Raw genomic sequence first — 14,921 nt, 5'->3', positions numbered from 1 at the left:
ATGACTTAAGTTACTACCTACCGGTACTCAAAGAGGAGATTCAAGGATACTCCTGCACAAAGCTTGAAATCGACTAAAATTGAATAAAATTCAATAAACCAATTCAAATGCGCTCCATACCCAAAGCAACTTAATCCTCACAATCCCTACTTACAGTTCCTTACACATATATTTTTCTTATTCCAATTTTTATTTTGTTTTTTTTTTTTAAACTTAAATTTGTATTGGAGAGAAATGAAAAAAGATTTTTCTTATTTCTGTTTAAAATGAAAACATTAGCATCTTAATTCTAAATAAAACAAGACGTTCTTTCCAATTAGTAATCAATTTATTTTCGTTTGCCGGTCGCGCTGCAAGAAGTGTGTGAAGAGAAAAATTTATTTTTATTTTTCCTTATTTTTTTTATTATTTGAATTTTCTTCAATTTTGTTAAGTCGCGTCCGTGTGAGAGTTGAAAAAGTTTAAGTTGTGGATTTAAAGAATTAACATTTTTTGCACAATTTGGAAATATTTGAAATTTTTGAATTGAAAATTAAAAAAATTGTGATTTTTAAAAACTGGAAAAATTAAAAAAAGTGAAATTTTAAAATTGAACAATTTTTAAAATAAGTTTAAAAAGTATTAAAAAATTTAAAATAATTTGAAACTTTTATAAAAAAAAATTAAACAATTATCAAAAATTCAACGTTTGAAAATTTAAAAAAGTGATTTTAAATTCAATTTGAAAAGATAAAAAATTTAAAAAATCATAAATTTAAAAACAATTTAAAAAAAAAAAAAAAAATTTTGAAATTAAGAACATTGAAATTTAAAAAAATTAAAAAGTTTAAAAATTTTAAAACAATTAAAAATATAAATTGACAATAAAAAAATTCCCATATTTACCAATTTAAAAAAGGATTTAAAGTGTTAAAAAATCAGAACAAATATTAAATATTAAATATTAATCCATAAAAAATTAACTTCCAACTCATCATAAAAATTAAATAAAAAACTCCATCAATTAATCAAATTATAAAATTATTCATCCAGTGATTTTTTTTTTTCATCATCGCGCAAATGCTGATAATGATGGCAAACTAGCAGCAACAATCTGACATCTCAATGTGATAATAATTTCGCATCTATTTTAATTAATGATTCAATCAATCAATTAAGTACTTTACGGACTATTAAAATACTGCCCGTCATCACTCGCGGTTGACAACTTTAAGAAAAAATTAAAAATGAATTTCCAATTTGTGCCATTAATGAGCGTCTCATCACCGTCACCAATTTGCGTAAAGAAGGGCGATTATTCATCATATGATGCATGTAATGATGTGAACAATGGAATTTTAACGCCAACAACACCTTCATCGGCAATGTCATCAAAATTAATTACGACAGTTGTGAGTTCATCATCGCCATTCTATACACCACCTCCATTTCAGCCATTTTCATACTCAAATTCACCTCCAACAAATAATTATTATCATCAAGTATCACCAATTGAATTTTCACCATCCGATAAGCCCACACAATTATTATACAATTACAATGATTGTAATGTCGATGAATGCGGTAGCTATTATGACAATTATTCAAATTCCGTGATTGATACGCCCGATTCCATTATATTTGATGATGATAAGGGAAATCAGTTTAATGAATATGATGATACATATTTTCGATTTGATGCTGAAACAATTGAGAAATTTTCATCGACAATTACCGACATACCATCACCATCTGATATTTTGAATTTGGATACAGATTATGTGAATTTTAATGAAGATAATTGTAATTCCAAAAATCAATCGCCATGCTCCTCACCATTGGATCCATGGATTATGTCGAATGCAATGATTGAGGCATCAAAATCGCCAAAAATTCACAACAATGTTCAACAACTTCCGTCAATAAATCAAGCATTTTCGCACCACTTTCAAGGTAATGGTGTCTGTGAAGGATATGAGACACATACGGGATATGAAAATAACGCAGGATATGAGAATCACAATAATATCCTCGATTCATTCGATTCGTCATTTTTCGATGACTTTACTGTGTCAAATATCAAGTCAGAGGAGTCATATGTTAATCCTGCTAACTACAATTACATCACTTATACTGATGACAAGCCAAATCGTGAATTTAAAAACATTTGGGAAGACAATGAGGAATCAACAAATCAGCATCAAGAATATCTACAGGATTTCGATGAGGAAAAATTAACAAATAATTCAGAAGTTCCACAAACAAAGCCAAAAAGACAAAAGAAGCAACAAAAACCAAAGGAAATTGTAATTGAGCAGCCATCATCATCCGAACAATCAGACTTACCACAACAACTAATTTGCTTCTGGGCTGATTGTTATCAAGAATTCAAAACACAATCGGCACTTGTGAGTCATATTGAGAAGTATCATGTCTGTGTGATAAAGGGTGAGGAGTACACGTGTCTATGGACGGAATGCCCAAGGCAATACAGGTCATTTAATGCTAGATACAAATTGCTGATTCACATGAGAGTTCATTCTGGGGAGAAGCCGAATAAGTGTCCGGTGAGTGAAAAATTTGATGAAATTTTTGATAATGGGGGTTGTCCATAAGTTACGTCTGTGAAGGATTTTAATGTTTTAGGGCAGTTCCTACACTCTGGCAGTGTATTTTACCTGAACACATTAGATAAAGCTAGGCAACTGGCTTAAGAAGCTAGTTGGACGTAACTGATGAACAATCCCCAAAATATAAAGTTCTACGTGCAATTCCACCATACAAAAAATATATATTCTGACAGTTAGCTCGCGAAAAAAGAAATAATTCTGTAACTTACCATCTGCAATGTGCTAAACATTCTCATATGACACAAAAAAACTGTCACTTAAATTCAGCTGATTTTCATTCTTAATTCTGGAACTTCTTCTTATCCGCATATTTATTTTTGAACAAAAAACTTCATCCATAAATAAAAACTTAATAATAAAAAATACCCAAAAAAAAAATTATTAATTCCTTAATCACATGCCAAATGACAGACGTTTAGCTTGCAACATATTTTTATCATCTTGAAAATTAGAGAAATTTTCTTCATTATTTGACGACATGATGTCTTCATAACGCATAAAACTTAACTATAGGAACTAATAAATCATCTCTTAACCTCGTTTACACTTTTTGTGCTGTTCGCCAATCTCTCAACTTATGGTACCCATTCAACCTATTAGATGATTGTAGAGCAAACATGAAAGTCATCAAAAAATGTCACGATTAATTTAACTTTTTTTTTATTCTCTTCCTTGCTTTGTGTGCCTTTTTTATAAGAGGAAAATTTTTTGTTGGAAGTTTGAAATTGTTATATTTTTGAATTTAAAGAGCATTTTAAAGAAGTTTTTTAAATTAAATTAAATTTCAAAAATTTATTTTTTAAATAGTTTTAAGTTTAATGTAAGTACTAAATGAAAATTCTGAAAAATTTAGAAATTCAAAATTTGATTTAAAGTTTTCAAAAGTTTTAAATTTTTCAAAAGTCAGTTTTCAAATTTTTAAATGTCAATTTTTGAATTTTTTAAACCTCAATTTTTAAATATCAATTTTTAAATTTCAAATTTTAAATGTCAATTTTTTGAATTTTTAAACTTCAGTTTTTAAATTGTTTAAACTTCAATTTTTAAATGTAAATTTTTGAATATTTTAAACTTCAATTTTTAAATTTCTTAAATTTCAAATTTTAAATGTCAATTTTTAAACTTCAATTTTGAAATTTTTAAACTTCAATTTTTAAAATTTTTTAAAATTTAAAGTTTTAGTTTTTTAAAAATTCTCCAAAATATTTTTTAAGTCAGTTTTTCAATTTTATATTTTTAAAATGTCAATTTTTTCAAGACAAACTGCCAAAAAAGACATTCCAAATTTCAAAATTCACAAAAACCCTTAAAAAAACACAAAGACGAATGTTCACTATCATCCTCAAGCCATATGCTCTTAACCTCAACGATAATCACATTAATGATGATAAAAAAACTTCTTGGTCCACAAAAAAAAAAAGAAATATAAAAATATTTTGCTTAGATAAATTCTCTAGTTGATGTCAAACATTATCAATATGAAACAAGAGAAGTCACGAGTTTTAAAAAACATTTCAAGTCAGGCAACAAAAAAAAAAAAGAATCTAAAAAAGTGCAAAGAAGAGAAATTTTTAATGCTGTGTATGGATAACATATGGATATTTTTGAAAATATTAGGGATTGTGCCAGGCATAAGTTTATTTACAGAAAAAAAAAATCATAAAAATTTTTTGTTATGTTTATTTTAACAAGAAAATATTTCATATCATCCACAACATCCACAAAAAAATTCAATTTCTGGAGTGCCAAAAAAAAAATAATTTTTTTATCAGCCAAGAACCATCATTTTTAAGTGTCTTGTCGTTTTGCTTCATGCCCGACACGTGGTCCATCAAGTATCATCATATTGTATGTCGTTCGTTTCTCGCTTCTCATTTTCAATAATGCTGTTCTCTTGCCGTTTTTGGCATCGCTTCCTCATAATGTAAATAAAAGGAATTGAAAAAAAAAAACTTAACAAGCAATTGTGGATCTACAAAAAATGTATGATAATAATAATAATCATAGTCTTTGGTGCAGTTTTGAGAGGATGTTATGATGATGTGGTGTGCAGTTTTTCTCGGGTTTTGTGTTTTTTGAGGATATATGGCAATTTTGGTCAATTGTTTGGGTTAGAAAAGTTGTAATGAATTTTTGAAGCTATAGTGGGTTAGAAAAGTTGTAATGAATTTTTGAAGCTATAGTTTGGCATAGTTTTGTGTCTGTAGCTTGGACAACTCAAGGGGATGCAATTTATCAATGTTTGTGACTAGTGTTGGACTTGAGTATGCCAAAATGTAAGGTTTAGTCCAGTTTATTTATCAATGTTTGTGACTATTGCTAGCTTTAAGGCTATGGCTATGAATATGGTTTATTTAAGATATTAAAGTTGTGAACCGATTTTTAAGCCGCTACCAACAAAATAAGGTTGAACGCTTCTATTTCTAGTCTAAGCATCTCCAAGCATCTCTAGTCGTCATCCCTAAATCAATATAAAATGCGCTCTATTCCCCAATCTACTCCAAAATCAGTCCCCAAACTACACGCTTAATATCTTTTTTTATGATTTAATATACATGAAGTGGATTGGATGTGGTTTTGAAACTAGAACAAAAAAAGCACTATTAGAGTCTATGAAGTGGAAATAATTGAAAAATTATAACTCAAGAGGAAATCTCGCTCGATCTCACTTGACTTTCATAGTTTTTTTTATTTTATGCTTCATCCACTTATTATTATTATTGAATTTGAGGGAAAGTTCTTATGAAATCGAGGGGAATGAAATTAAAGTGATGATGGGAACTTAATTGGCTATAACAAGAATTTTATTTTTCTATCAAAACTTGGTAATTTCTTTTTTCCTCCTTTTTTCTGTTGTTCCTTCCTTCCTTTGAAAAGTTTTTTATGTGAGTTATGATATCAAATTTCAAAAGATGTAGTTTCAATCTTTGTGGATAAAATTGATTGAATTATAAAGAAGTTTTCAATGGCTTGTCTTGAATGTTAAAGGAGGTTTCTAGATGGATAGGCAAAAAATCACTTAGAAGTTGTTTGTTTGCTTTATTGACATTTTGACTTTTTGATCGATTCTGGGGTTGAAATTGATGATTTTAGCAGGATTTGCTGTCTTTGTCGTTACCTTCTGCTAGAGTTTGAAGCCGATTCTGATTTTGTATGGAAAAGTTGACCGCATATAAAATTTGGGGGTTCTTCTTGTTATGTCTTCTGCAAAATATCGGGCATTTCCTTAAGAATCGATAAGATTCAGAAAACTAGCAATTGATAGATAGCCATAGTTTCCTAAATTCACACGATATGATAGATCCGACTCTAGTCTGAGGTGTGTCTAACTTGTGACGGGAATCCAGTAAATCTAACCTCAGGTCTGAATCACTTTAATGTGTCGTTCATGTGCCTTCTTACATTTTTACACCGTGTGCTTTCCAAATTACTAGCGAAAAGTCCATCTAAGCATTATATTCGAGTTCGTGAATCAAATAAGCTTATATAAAAGCGTTGCTATACTTACTTACTTCGCTTGTCATCCAGATCAAATGTAATTTATGACCTCATTCAGATACCGCCTGAAACTGGCCCTATCACTGACTTCCGCTTGTCAATTTTCAATACCAAATGCGATGAGCCACGTTTAAGGTCAGTTCCCTAATTTAGCATAATAATATACTCTATTTAAAATTGAAAACAATCATAAATGTGTGTACAAAAACCAGCATTCTGACAAAAATAGCCCATCATTAAAACTCCATTTACATAATTGCCACACATTCTCTCCAATTAAATTGGTTCACATCCTCATCGACACAAAAATATCCAAATTAAAATATGAAAAAAATTCACAACAAAATTAAATTCCTGCATATTATGTGTGTAAACTTTTAAATTAATCCTTTTAGTCTCTCATTCCAACATACATACATTCCCATGTCACAAATGCCATCGCTTACCACACTCACCACAGAAAAAAATTAATTATTTTGTATTATTTCCAAAAAACAAAAAAAAAACTTCACATCCGAGAACTAAAAGAGATTAAAAAATCAACAAATGTGCACGAAAATCGGATTAAAAAGATGAAAAGGAAGTAGAAAATTTTGTATATTTGTTTTGTAACAAATTAGCCAATTAATCATGTAAGCCTATACAGTTTTTCCCCCTTTTTATTGCGTTCGGTTTCACACTGAAAGATGAGATATTGAACTTGTCGCATAAAAACCTTATAAACATCCATCATGCACATTGCATCCCCCAAATAATATAAACTCAAATTTAAAAATGTTCTTTTTTTGACAATAAAACATTTAGTTTTTATAATACATATGTGGCTTATTGAGATCAGTGACTGCAGATAAACTTTTTTTTTCCACCCTTTCAAATGGTCGTTTATGTTTTTACGGAGCTAGACTTTCACTACGTCTGTGTTTATGTGGAGATATTTTATATTGCGTGGAAATAAATCTCAACTTTTTTTGTTCTGTAATAAAAATGATATACAAACATGCATTTAATGGGTAGTTATGAGAAATGAATATATGAAGCAATATGAAGCACAAAGGGGGATTTTTTGAAAAAGTTTTTATATTTTTTTAGGGTTTTGTTTTATTTATTTTGATGTGTTTTGTGTGCATTTTTACAATTGTTTGAGTTTGCAAGCTACATGAATAATTTTGATGACTTTAAGTTTCCAGCTTTTTGACATGAATATGTTGTTTTGTAGCTTGAATGCCACATACTCGTCTGATTCACTTCATAAGCAATGAGAATCTATAATAGCTTATCTGCGCATCACTTGATCTTGTCGTGAATGCGATTTTCTAGTAACTTTGGACAGACTTTAAAGGACTTTAAAATTCTGCATTTTTGTGCAAATCAGACTGACTTCAAAGGCAAGCAATAGCAACAAACACAATTGTGAGAATTTCCACCCAAACTAATTGCGTTTTAACTTAAATCTGCAGCTGCAATATGATGCTAATTTTTGAAAAATCTTGTAAAGACCTGTTTTACAGCATATTCTTACACCATATGTCCATGTCTAATTGTTATGCATCACTTTTGCATAGATCATTTCGGATGTCACATAAATTAGTAATTCTGACCCGAAACAGCAGGTTGCTAAAATGTTGAATTTTTAGATCCTTTTTAAAAATATGGAAATTTTGAATGTAGCATTAGACAAGTGTGGATTGACTTAATTTATGATTGTCTTGGTCATTGTTAGATTGCATCTGATTGCTAATTTATCAAAGCCGTTGAAAGTTTACTAGGCTTACTCTGACGAGGAATAGAATTTAGTATTCACTGACCAGTCTGACTCCGACAAGAAATCGGATTCGATAAGATCAGACTACAATTCAATTTTTCTAAGTTATTCAAAATTTCACTACAAGACTCAATAAATTTCCAACTGCACCTGTTAAACAACCACAAATTGTCAAGATTTACATACAATCTCATAGCAGCAGTTCCTTCAAAACACCTTGCGTGCAACAAAAAATATCAATCAAGCTAATAACTTACTAGAGATTACAATATCCATAAAACAACACATTAAATCCCCTTTGCACCCCATATAAAAATGTAAACATTTTACCCTATTATACATAATATTTACCAGCAATCTGTCACAGTTGCCATTCCATGCATAAACAAATAAATATTCAAAAATATAAATCATCAAAGAAACCTAAGCAACGGTGAAAGTAAGGAGTCACTTAAGTGCATTTTATATCCCCATTTATTTACATGAAATTTATCATCATTTTATGATGGATATCATGACAAACCAAAAGCAAAACTAACAGTTTGCAGTCAGTACATCGAGACAAAAAAATTGTCAACCAGAAATGTCTTTTTTTGTTGCCTTTTTGAGATAAACCACACACTTTAGTACAGTAACGCACCCGAGAGAAGTGAAAAGGAGAGTTTTTGTGTGGATATATATGAATTACATGTGTCTGTTTGCCTCTAAAAAATATGAAAAAAAGGAGCATGAGTTCTTTAATCTTCAATGTTTCTTTTTTTACTTTATGTAATTTTTATGTCACATGTGTTCATCTTTATCATTCATATATATGAACTCTTGACTCTCAATTTATACTTTCTGCTTTTCCTCTGTACAAATATGGTTGACGGGGTTGGTAGTTGTGTGGATTTGGGTGATATGTGTCATAGGGTGCTCTAGGAATTAAGGTTATAGGGAAATTAGGTATATAAAATCAAATACTTAGCTTTGGACATGCATTAAACAGAATTTTTAATGATCTGGATGCTTCCAATCTAAACCATAGATTAAAGCATGCTGAACATGCTTGGCATTCTAGATCCTTACATGGATGTCCACAGATTAGTGAAACTAGAGCTACAATGAAACCAGCATACAGAATTACTCCAAATAGCACATTATATTTCCTAAGACACCACTTCGTCACCGCATCAACGTTAAGACGTGCAGTTGCCACTCGGGTATGCGGATCTAGTTCCAACTAGTCTTAATTAGCTTGATATTAACTGCAAAGTTCCAAACTATATTAATTCCAACCCTGTCCAGCAATAATAACTAGAATAAGAAAGAAAGAAGAATGAGAGAAAGAAAGAACATTATACACACATGATATATGCTTTAACCTCGCTTTTAATAACTTTTATGACTGCAACGAAAAGAAAATAGTTTGAGGAATGAAATGAAAAAAATACGGCAGCAAAGGAGTGTGATATGGATTGAATGCTGGTTTTAATTAGTTTATTTTGTTCTGGGACATTTAGATAAGGGAGGTTAAGTCAAGTGGTTAACGGTTAGTTCATGGTGACTGCAATTAGTGAGGTTCTTGAAATATTTTTTTAGAGAAATTGAGGATGTTGAAAATCTGAAAGATATTAATGTAATGCTTGAAGTCTGGGATACACACTTTTGAGAGGATGAGTTATTGAGGGTGGTACCAGACATTTTGGAATCTGGAGTTTGAAGTCTTTCTAGAATCAATTGATTTGAAGCTATTTAATCGAATTTTGAGTTTTGTTGTTCAACACTGGCACATTAGCTTAAAACAGTGATACTCGAATTTTTTTGAAACTGACGTGGGCAGCTTCATGATTTACTGATGTATCGTGGAGCAAAGGTTGACATGAAGGCGTCTAACTTTGCTATTAATTAGTATACATATGTAGACTCATACCTAGATTAACTTAACCTGCCTTTTGTGCACCAAAGTACTTCGCTATTGAACACCTAGTCCACCTAGCCCACCTATCCCACTTAGCCCACTGCAACTCAAAACCACTACCCACAATACCTTCAATAATCATGCAGTAATGACATCAAACATCTAGAAAAGCCTACCTACATACACTAGTGTAGCCTCAAATTAATATTAAATAATCATGCAAATTGTAAATCCTGAAACAAATAAATTCCAATGAATATTCATCAAATTAGTCAAACACCAGAAAATCACGAACGCCTCTACATTTACAGTACAAATAAAACAAATAAATTCTCCACGCAATCGATAATAAAACAGAAAAATAATGAAAATCTCATTCACGAATTCATTATAAAAACAACTAAAATATTAAATTTCCATACTCATAAAATAATAATATAAAAACAAAGTTAAACACATCATATAAAGCATACATAAAAGCCGTTAATCCATAACATCAAAAATTAATAGTTTCATGCAGTTTCAATTTATGTTGTGTTTACGGTTTTACAATTTTTTTTCTTCTTCATCCTCAACAAAAGCTATATGTAGCTGTTGGTTGTATACACGAGGAATAAAAGGATATCACCACTCCATAATCTACATGCATACAAACATAATATATTTTTGTTTTCTTTAAAGATTTTAATGCACTTGAAAAAATGTAGAATAATAAAAATATTTTTATGATGTTGGAACTGCGGACTGTATATATGTAAAGTATATTATTATTCAAAACTATAAAATGTCAGGAAAAATATTTATTTTGTCACACATATCATGCACATTTACAGTCACGGAATGCAAGGGCCTTTAAATTCCATTTCTCATAAACTAGATACACTCTCCCTATGACTAACTCCTATACATTATCTTAAGTAACATAAGATGAAGACATAACGAAGAGAAAAAAAAGGTTTCTGGGGTTAATAACATCGACGACACTCATAAATGCCACTTTTCAAAACACATAAAAATCATTAGCTGATTATGTTTTGAAACCCCTATTGAGTAGATGTTAAGTAGACATGGCCATAAAATGAATGTTTATAGCACATCATTTCTTTTCCTAGGAAAATTTCACATTAAAAATTTTCATTTCTCATTAAAAAATTTCTCATCTCTTCTCTTTTTTTAATTACAGTTCCCAGGATGTCCAAAGGCATTTTCACGATTGGAAAATTTGAAGATTCATCAGCGTTCGCATACAGGCGAGCGTCCTTATTGGTGAGTTGAATTGATTATAAAATAATATTATTATCTTTTGTGATGATGCTTGTGTGGATATGGAGTGATTGATTGGACTACAGCGAGTACATTAAGGACAAAGTATTTGTTTAGTCCCAGTTAATTTGGAATAGCTAAACTATCGACTTTTTCCTTTGTTTTCCTTCCATTACTAAGGATGAAGGTAGATGCACTTACAATATATCATGATTAACTCCAATTTATCCATTATGCATCAAAAATCCAGACATAAATCAGGAATTTCCAATCATATCCACTACAAGCTTTTACAACACCCCATTCATCTCTGGTAGTATTTAAACATCCTCTACACAATCATGTACACATCATCTACTCAACATACTAATAAAATTATTCTAATCCACAGCTGTACCTTTCCAAATTGCACAAAAGCCTTCTCAAACAGCTCCGATCGTGCAAAGCATCAACGTACACACTTCGATACGGTAAATTAATTAAATTTTCTATGTCAAATTGTCAATACTAATTTCTCTCTATTTGTACACACAATAGCGTCCATATGCATGTCAATTACCTGGATGTACAAAACGTTATACAGATCCATCGTCGCTACGTAAACATGTTAAGAATCATGACTTTAAGGGAAGAAGAAAATCACAAAATAAGGAAGCAAAGCTACAAAATAAATCAAGAAAATTATCTGAATCATCGTCAACATGTGCGACACCATTGACACCAATAACACCACACAATAAACAACAGAAATTTGATTTCGACGATGTATTTGAGGGAGCGTCTTCGACATCGACACAACATTGTAAAATTACAACAGGAGAAACATCAATGAACTTTGAAGAAATGTCAAATTGCCTGATTACCCTAATGGATCATTCAACCATAAATGGCGATAATGTTGTTGTGACTAATGGCAATAGTCGTCTTGAAAATATCGGAAATGGTTATAAGCCGTGCGATAATAATTATGATAGTGCGATAAATTATAATGAGCAGGAGTCGTTGAATATTTCACAATATTTTACATGAGAAGTATTTTGTAAGCATTTTATGTACGCCTACTTTTTATGTGGTGTATGCGGTGATGTGGGTGGCTAGATGAGTATAGACTGACTAAGGTGTTTGTAGACTAATTGGTCATTGAGTTCGATTCTCAAAAATTTTCATAATTCAGCAATTACATCCATACAAATGACCAATTTCCCAACAATAATCCCATGTCCATAGCATCTATAGCCACCCTTACAACATTCACACATAAGAAACAAGCTGGGTGAAAAAAAAGGCAAGCAGGAGAAAACATGAGAAAAAAAAAATATATTTTTATGGAACCCAAGGCATAGTTAAGATTAGCATTAAACTGCTTTATGGCCTCAGCCATTAAAGCGACAGTTTAGATAGAAACCATTTATGATGCATGGTTAAGGTTTTTTGAAATATTACCACCACACTTGCTTGTGCTTGTGCTATTTGTATAGGATATAAGAAAGACGTCAGTATGGTATGGGGCGGTTGGGATGGGATGAAGAATTTTCAAGCAAGTAATTTTGTATGTGCCATGATTACCAGAAAATTTAATTATTAAAAGAACAACATAGAATAGGATACGGCACATTGATGCATATGGATGTATGAAAATAGCTCCTGAGGCGCTTTTTATCATTAGCTACATGCTGTTCACTCGATATGTGTTTGGATGAACAAGGCTTCTAGATATTACATTACTTACTTACCACAAAATTTTCTCTCTCTCGTTTCTTTCATTCTTTCGGAAACGATGAAGACGATGAGAAATTCAATATCACGAAAATGTTGCAGATATAACACAAAATAACACAAAAAAAAAAATTTAAACTCTATGAAAATTAATTCCTACATGTAACATTCTTGTGATTTTGTGATGAGCTTTATTGTGAAACTTTATCATGTAAATAGGGAAAGACTTTAGATTGATAGATCGTATACTATACTCTTGTTAGAATTTTATTTTCTTTTTTCTTTCTTGTATGTATTGACTTTGAATGATGTGAATTTATGTGCGGATATTGAGACTTTAGAAGTTTCTGATTCCGAAAAGTTTGTGGATTTTGCAAAATGTTGTTGATTTTTGAGTATTTATGTACTTGGAAGTACTTAGTTGAGTGAGATGATTTTGTAAGTTGGATGCTTTTGGTCCTTGACTGTACATGTTGAGACTGTGGTATCATTTAAGTAGACCAAGGCTGATTATTTGGTATTCACTATTCTGGGGTACTTAAGGGAACTATAGTGCATATCTAGGATCAGTTGTGTCTAGTGTGATGTTGCTTACACTCTTAAAAGACTAGACACCACCGATTGTTGACGGTATTTGGATGACTTTGTACTAGTTATCAGGGTAGTCACCAACTTGTTAGTTTTTAAGCATTTGTCCAAAACTGCTGGCTTGTAGCCTTTGACCGACAATAATCCTGCTCATCTAAAACACTTTAGTTCTGGGCCAAACTCACTAATTTCAAAGTATACACGGAATGTCTACAAATCCTCAAAATGACACCCTATACCATTCAAATGCCGATTTCCCAGCAATATATCGCTAAGGCACGAAACTATAGAAACAATAATTCATTGCAAAAATTCAAAAACTCTGCATTTTCCACATCATTCAATTTAAAATGTATCAACAAAACTTTATGGCTTCCATTAGAAAATTTTTGTACTAAACTAATTAGTGTTAAACAATTATAAATATATATATAAAAAATATGAAATTTAGAATTAAAATATGAAATATATCAAAAAAGTTTTAATTAGTTTTATGCAATTAATTTGTAGAAAATTCTCGTTGAAAATGAATCTCATCATGCTTTAGTGATCTCGAATATATATATAAATATATTTTTTTTTGAATAAACACATTTTTTTTTAAATTGATGAATAGAAATTTATGTATATGTACATAGTTGAGTAGTTTGTAATAGAAACTGATGAGTTTGATGCAAAATTGGAAAAGTTTTGCGGAAATTATTGACAGGAGTTGCAAATATTTTTATGCTGATTAATTAAGGGTGGTTGGAAAATATTCGAAATCGTTCAACGAAGCATGAAATTATTGGAAGAATCTCGAAAAATTGCAATTTTGCATCAAATAAGTTCTCTAATTATTAAATATAAAATTCTAGTAGAGTTGTTCATTAATGATGTCTCTGTAGTTATGAGGTAAAGGATTTTGGAGCAATGCGACTGTCTAAAGTTGCTTAGTCTCTGCCAATGAGCCTTCGAGACTTCACTAAGCCTCTTTTATTACCTGAAAATTGAAGCCGCCTATTTTTGGCAGTCATATGGACGTCAAACAGTGACGGCTTCTATTTTGTGGTAATTAAAGATGTTTAACGGAGCCTTCTTCATTTGTGTCGCTCGAGAGTTGATAATTAAGCATGATTTCTAAATTAGTAAGGCTGTTTAAGGATAGTACAGATACGAGAAACTAGTTTCATCCTCAATTCTACACCAGATATCATTTATGAACAACCCAGTAACTCATAACCCTAAAAATTAAATACCAAAGTGATAAAAATTGAGATGAGACTTTATGAAGCTCAAAAATTCATTCAAAATTATTCAGATCTCATTTTGGTCTCATTACTAGTATATTAATTTGATAATAAATTCTTTTGTGATTTTGCTGGCACGGAAAAAATTTTACTTCCGATGAGAAAAATTTAAAAAACATTTTTTCGAGCTTGTTGATTCAAAAAAAAAGACATTTTTGCCCTTAAACCTCAAAAAGTTCATGAACAAATAAACACAAAAACTGTTAAAATATGACATGAAGCAGTAAATTGACCATATTTGGTCAGTATAAAGTTTCCCATTTTATGACAAACTTTTTCCATTCTCAAGCTTTTCT

At 30.7% G+C, this 14,921-nt stretch overlaps 1 protein-coding gene across 1 annotated transcript; it reads left to right on the top strand.

The window, feature by feature from the left end:
- The first annotated feature begins 1,012 nt into the window (after positions 1 to 1,012).
- Positions 1,013 to 12,901, top strand: lmd (lame duck). The gene is made up of 4 exons (XM_070634739.1): positions 1,013 to 2,546; positions 10,953 to 11,035; positions 11,424 to 11,502; positions 11,570 to 12,901. Exons 1-4 carry the CDS (start codon positions 1,227 to 1,229, stop codon positions 12,059 to 12,061), a joined length of 1,974 nt encoding a protein of 657 aa, XP_070490840.1. The 5' UTR covers positions 1,013 to 1,226; the 3' UTR covers positions 12,062 to 12,901.
- Positions 12,902 to 14,921: the final 2,020 nt, after the last annotated feature.

The sequence above is a fragment of the Chironomus tepperi genome, unplaced genomic scaffold, assembly GCF_022539635.2.
Source record: "Chironomus tepperi strain 1889 unplaced genomic scaffold, CSIRO-AGI_Ctep_v1 contig_85, whole genome shotgun sequence".
Classification (NCBI taxonomy): domain Eukaryota; kingdom Metazoa; phylum Arthropoda; class Insecta; order Diptera; family Chironomidae; genus Chironomus; species Chironomus tepperi.
Note: the sequence above shows the minus strand (reverse complement) of the source record. Positions and strands in the feature narration are given on the sequence as shown.

Excerpts from the sequence above, each read along its gene's own strand:
- lmd (XM_070634739.1), top strand. The coding sequence starts at position 1,227 with ATGAATTTCCAATTTGTGCCATTAATGAGCGTCTCATCACCGTCACCA. Across the intron at positions 11,036-11,423 it reads ACAGGCGAGCGTCCTTATTG|CTGTACCTTTCCAAATTGCA; the intron begins GTGAGTTGAATT and ends TCTAATCCACAG. Across the intron at positions 11,503-11,569 it reads AACGTACACACTTCGATACG|CGTCCATATGCATGTCAATT; the intron begins GTAAATTAATTA and ends TACACACAATAG.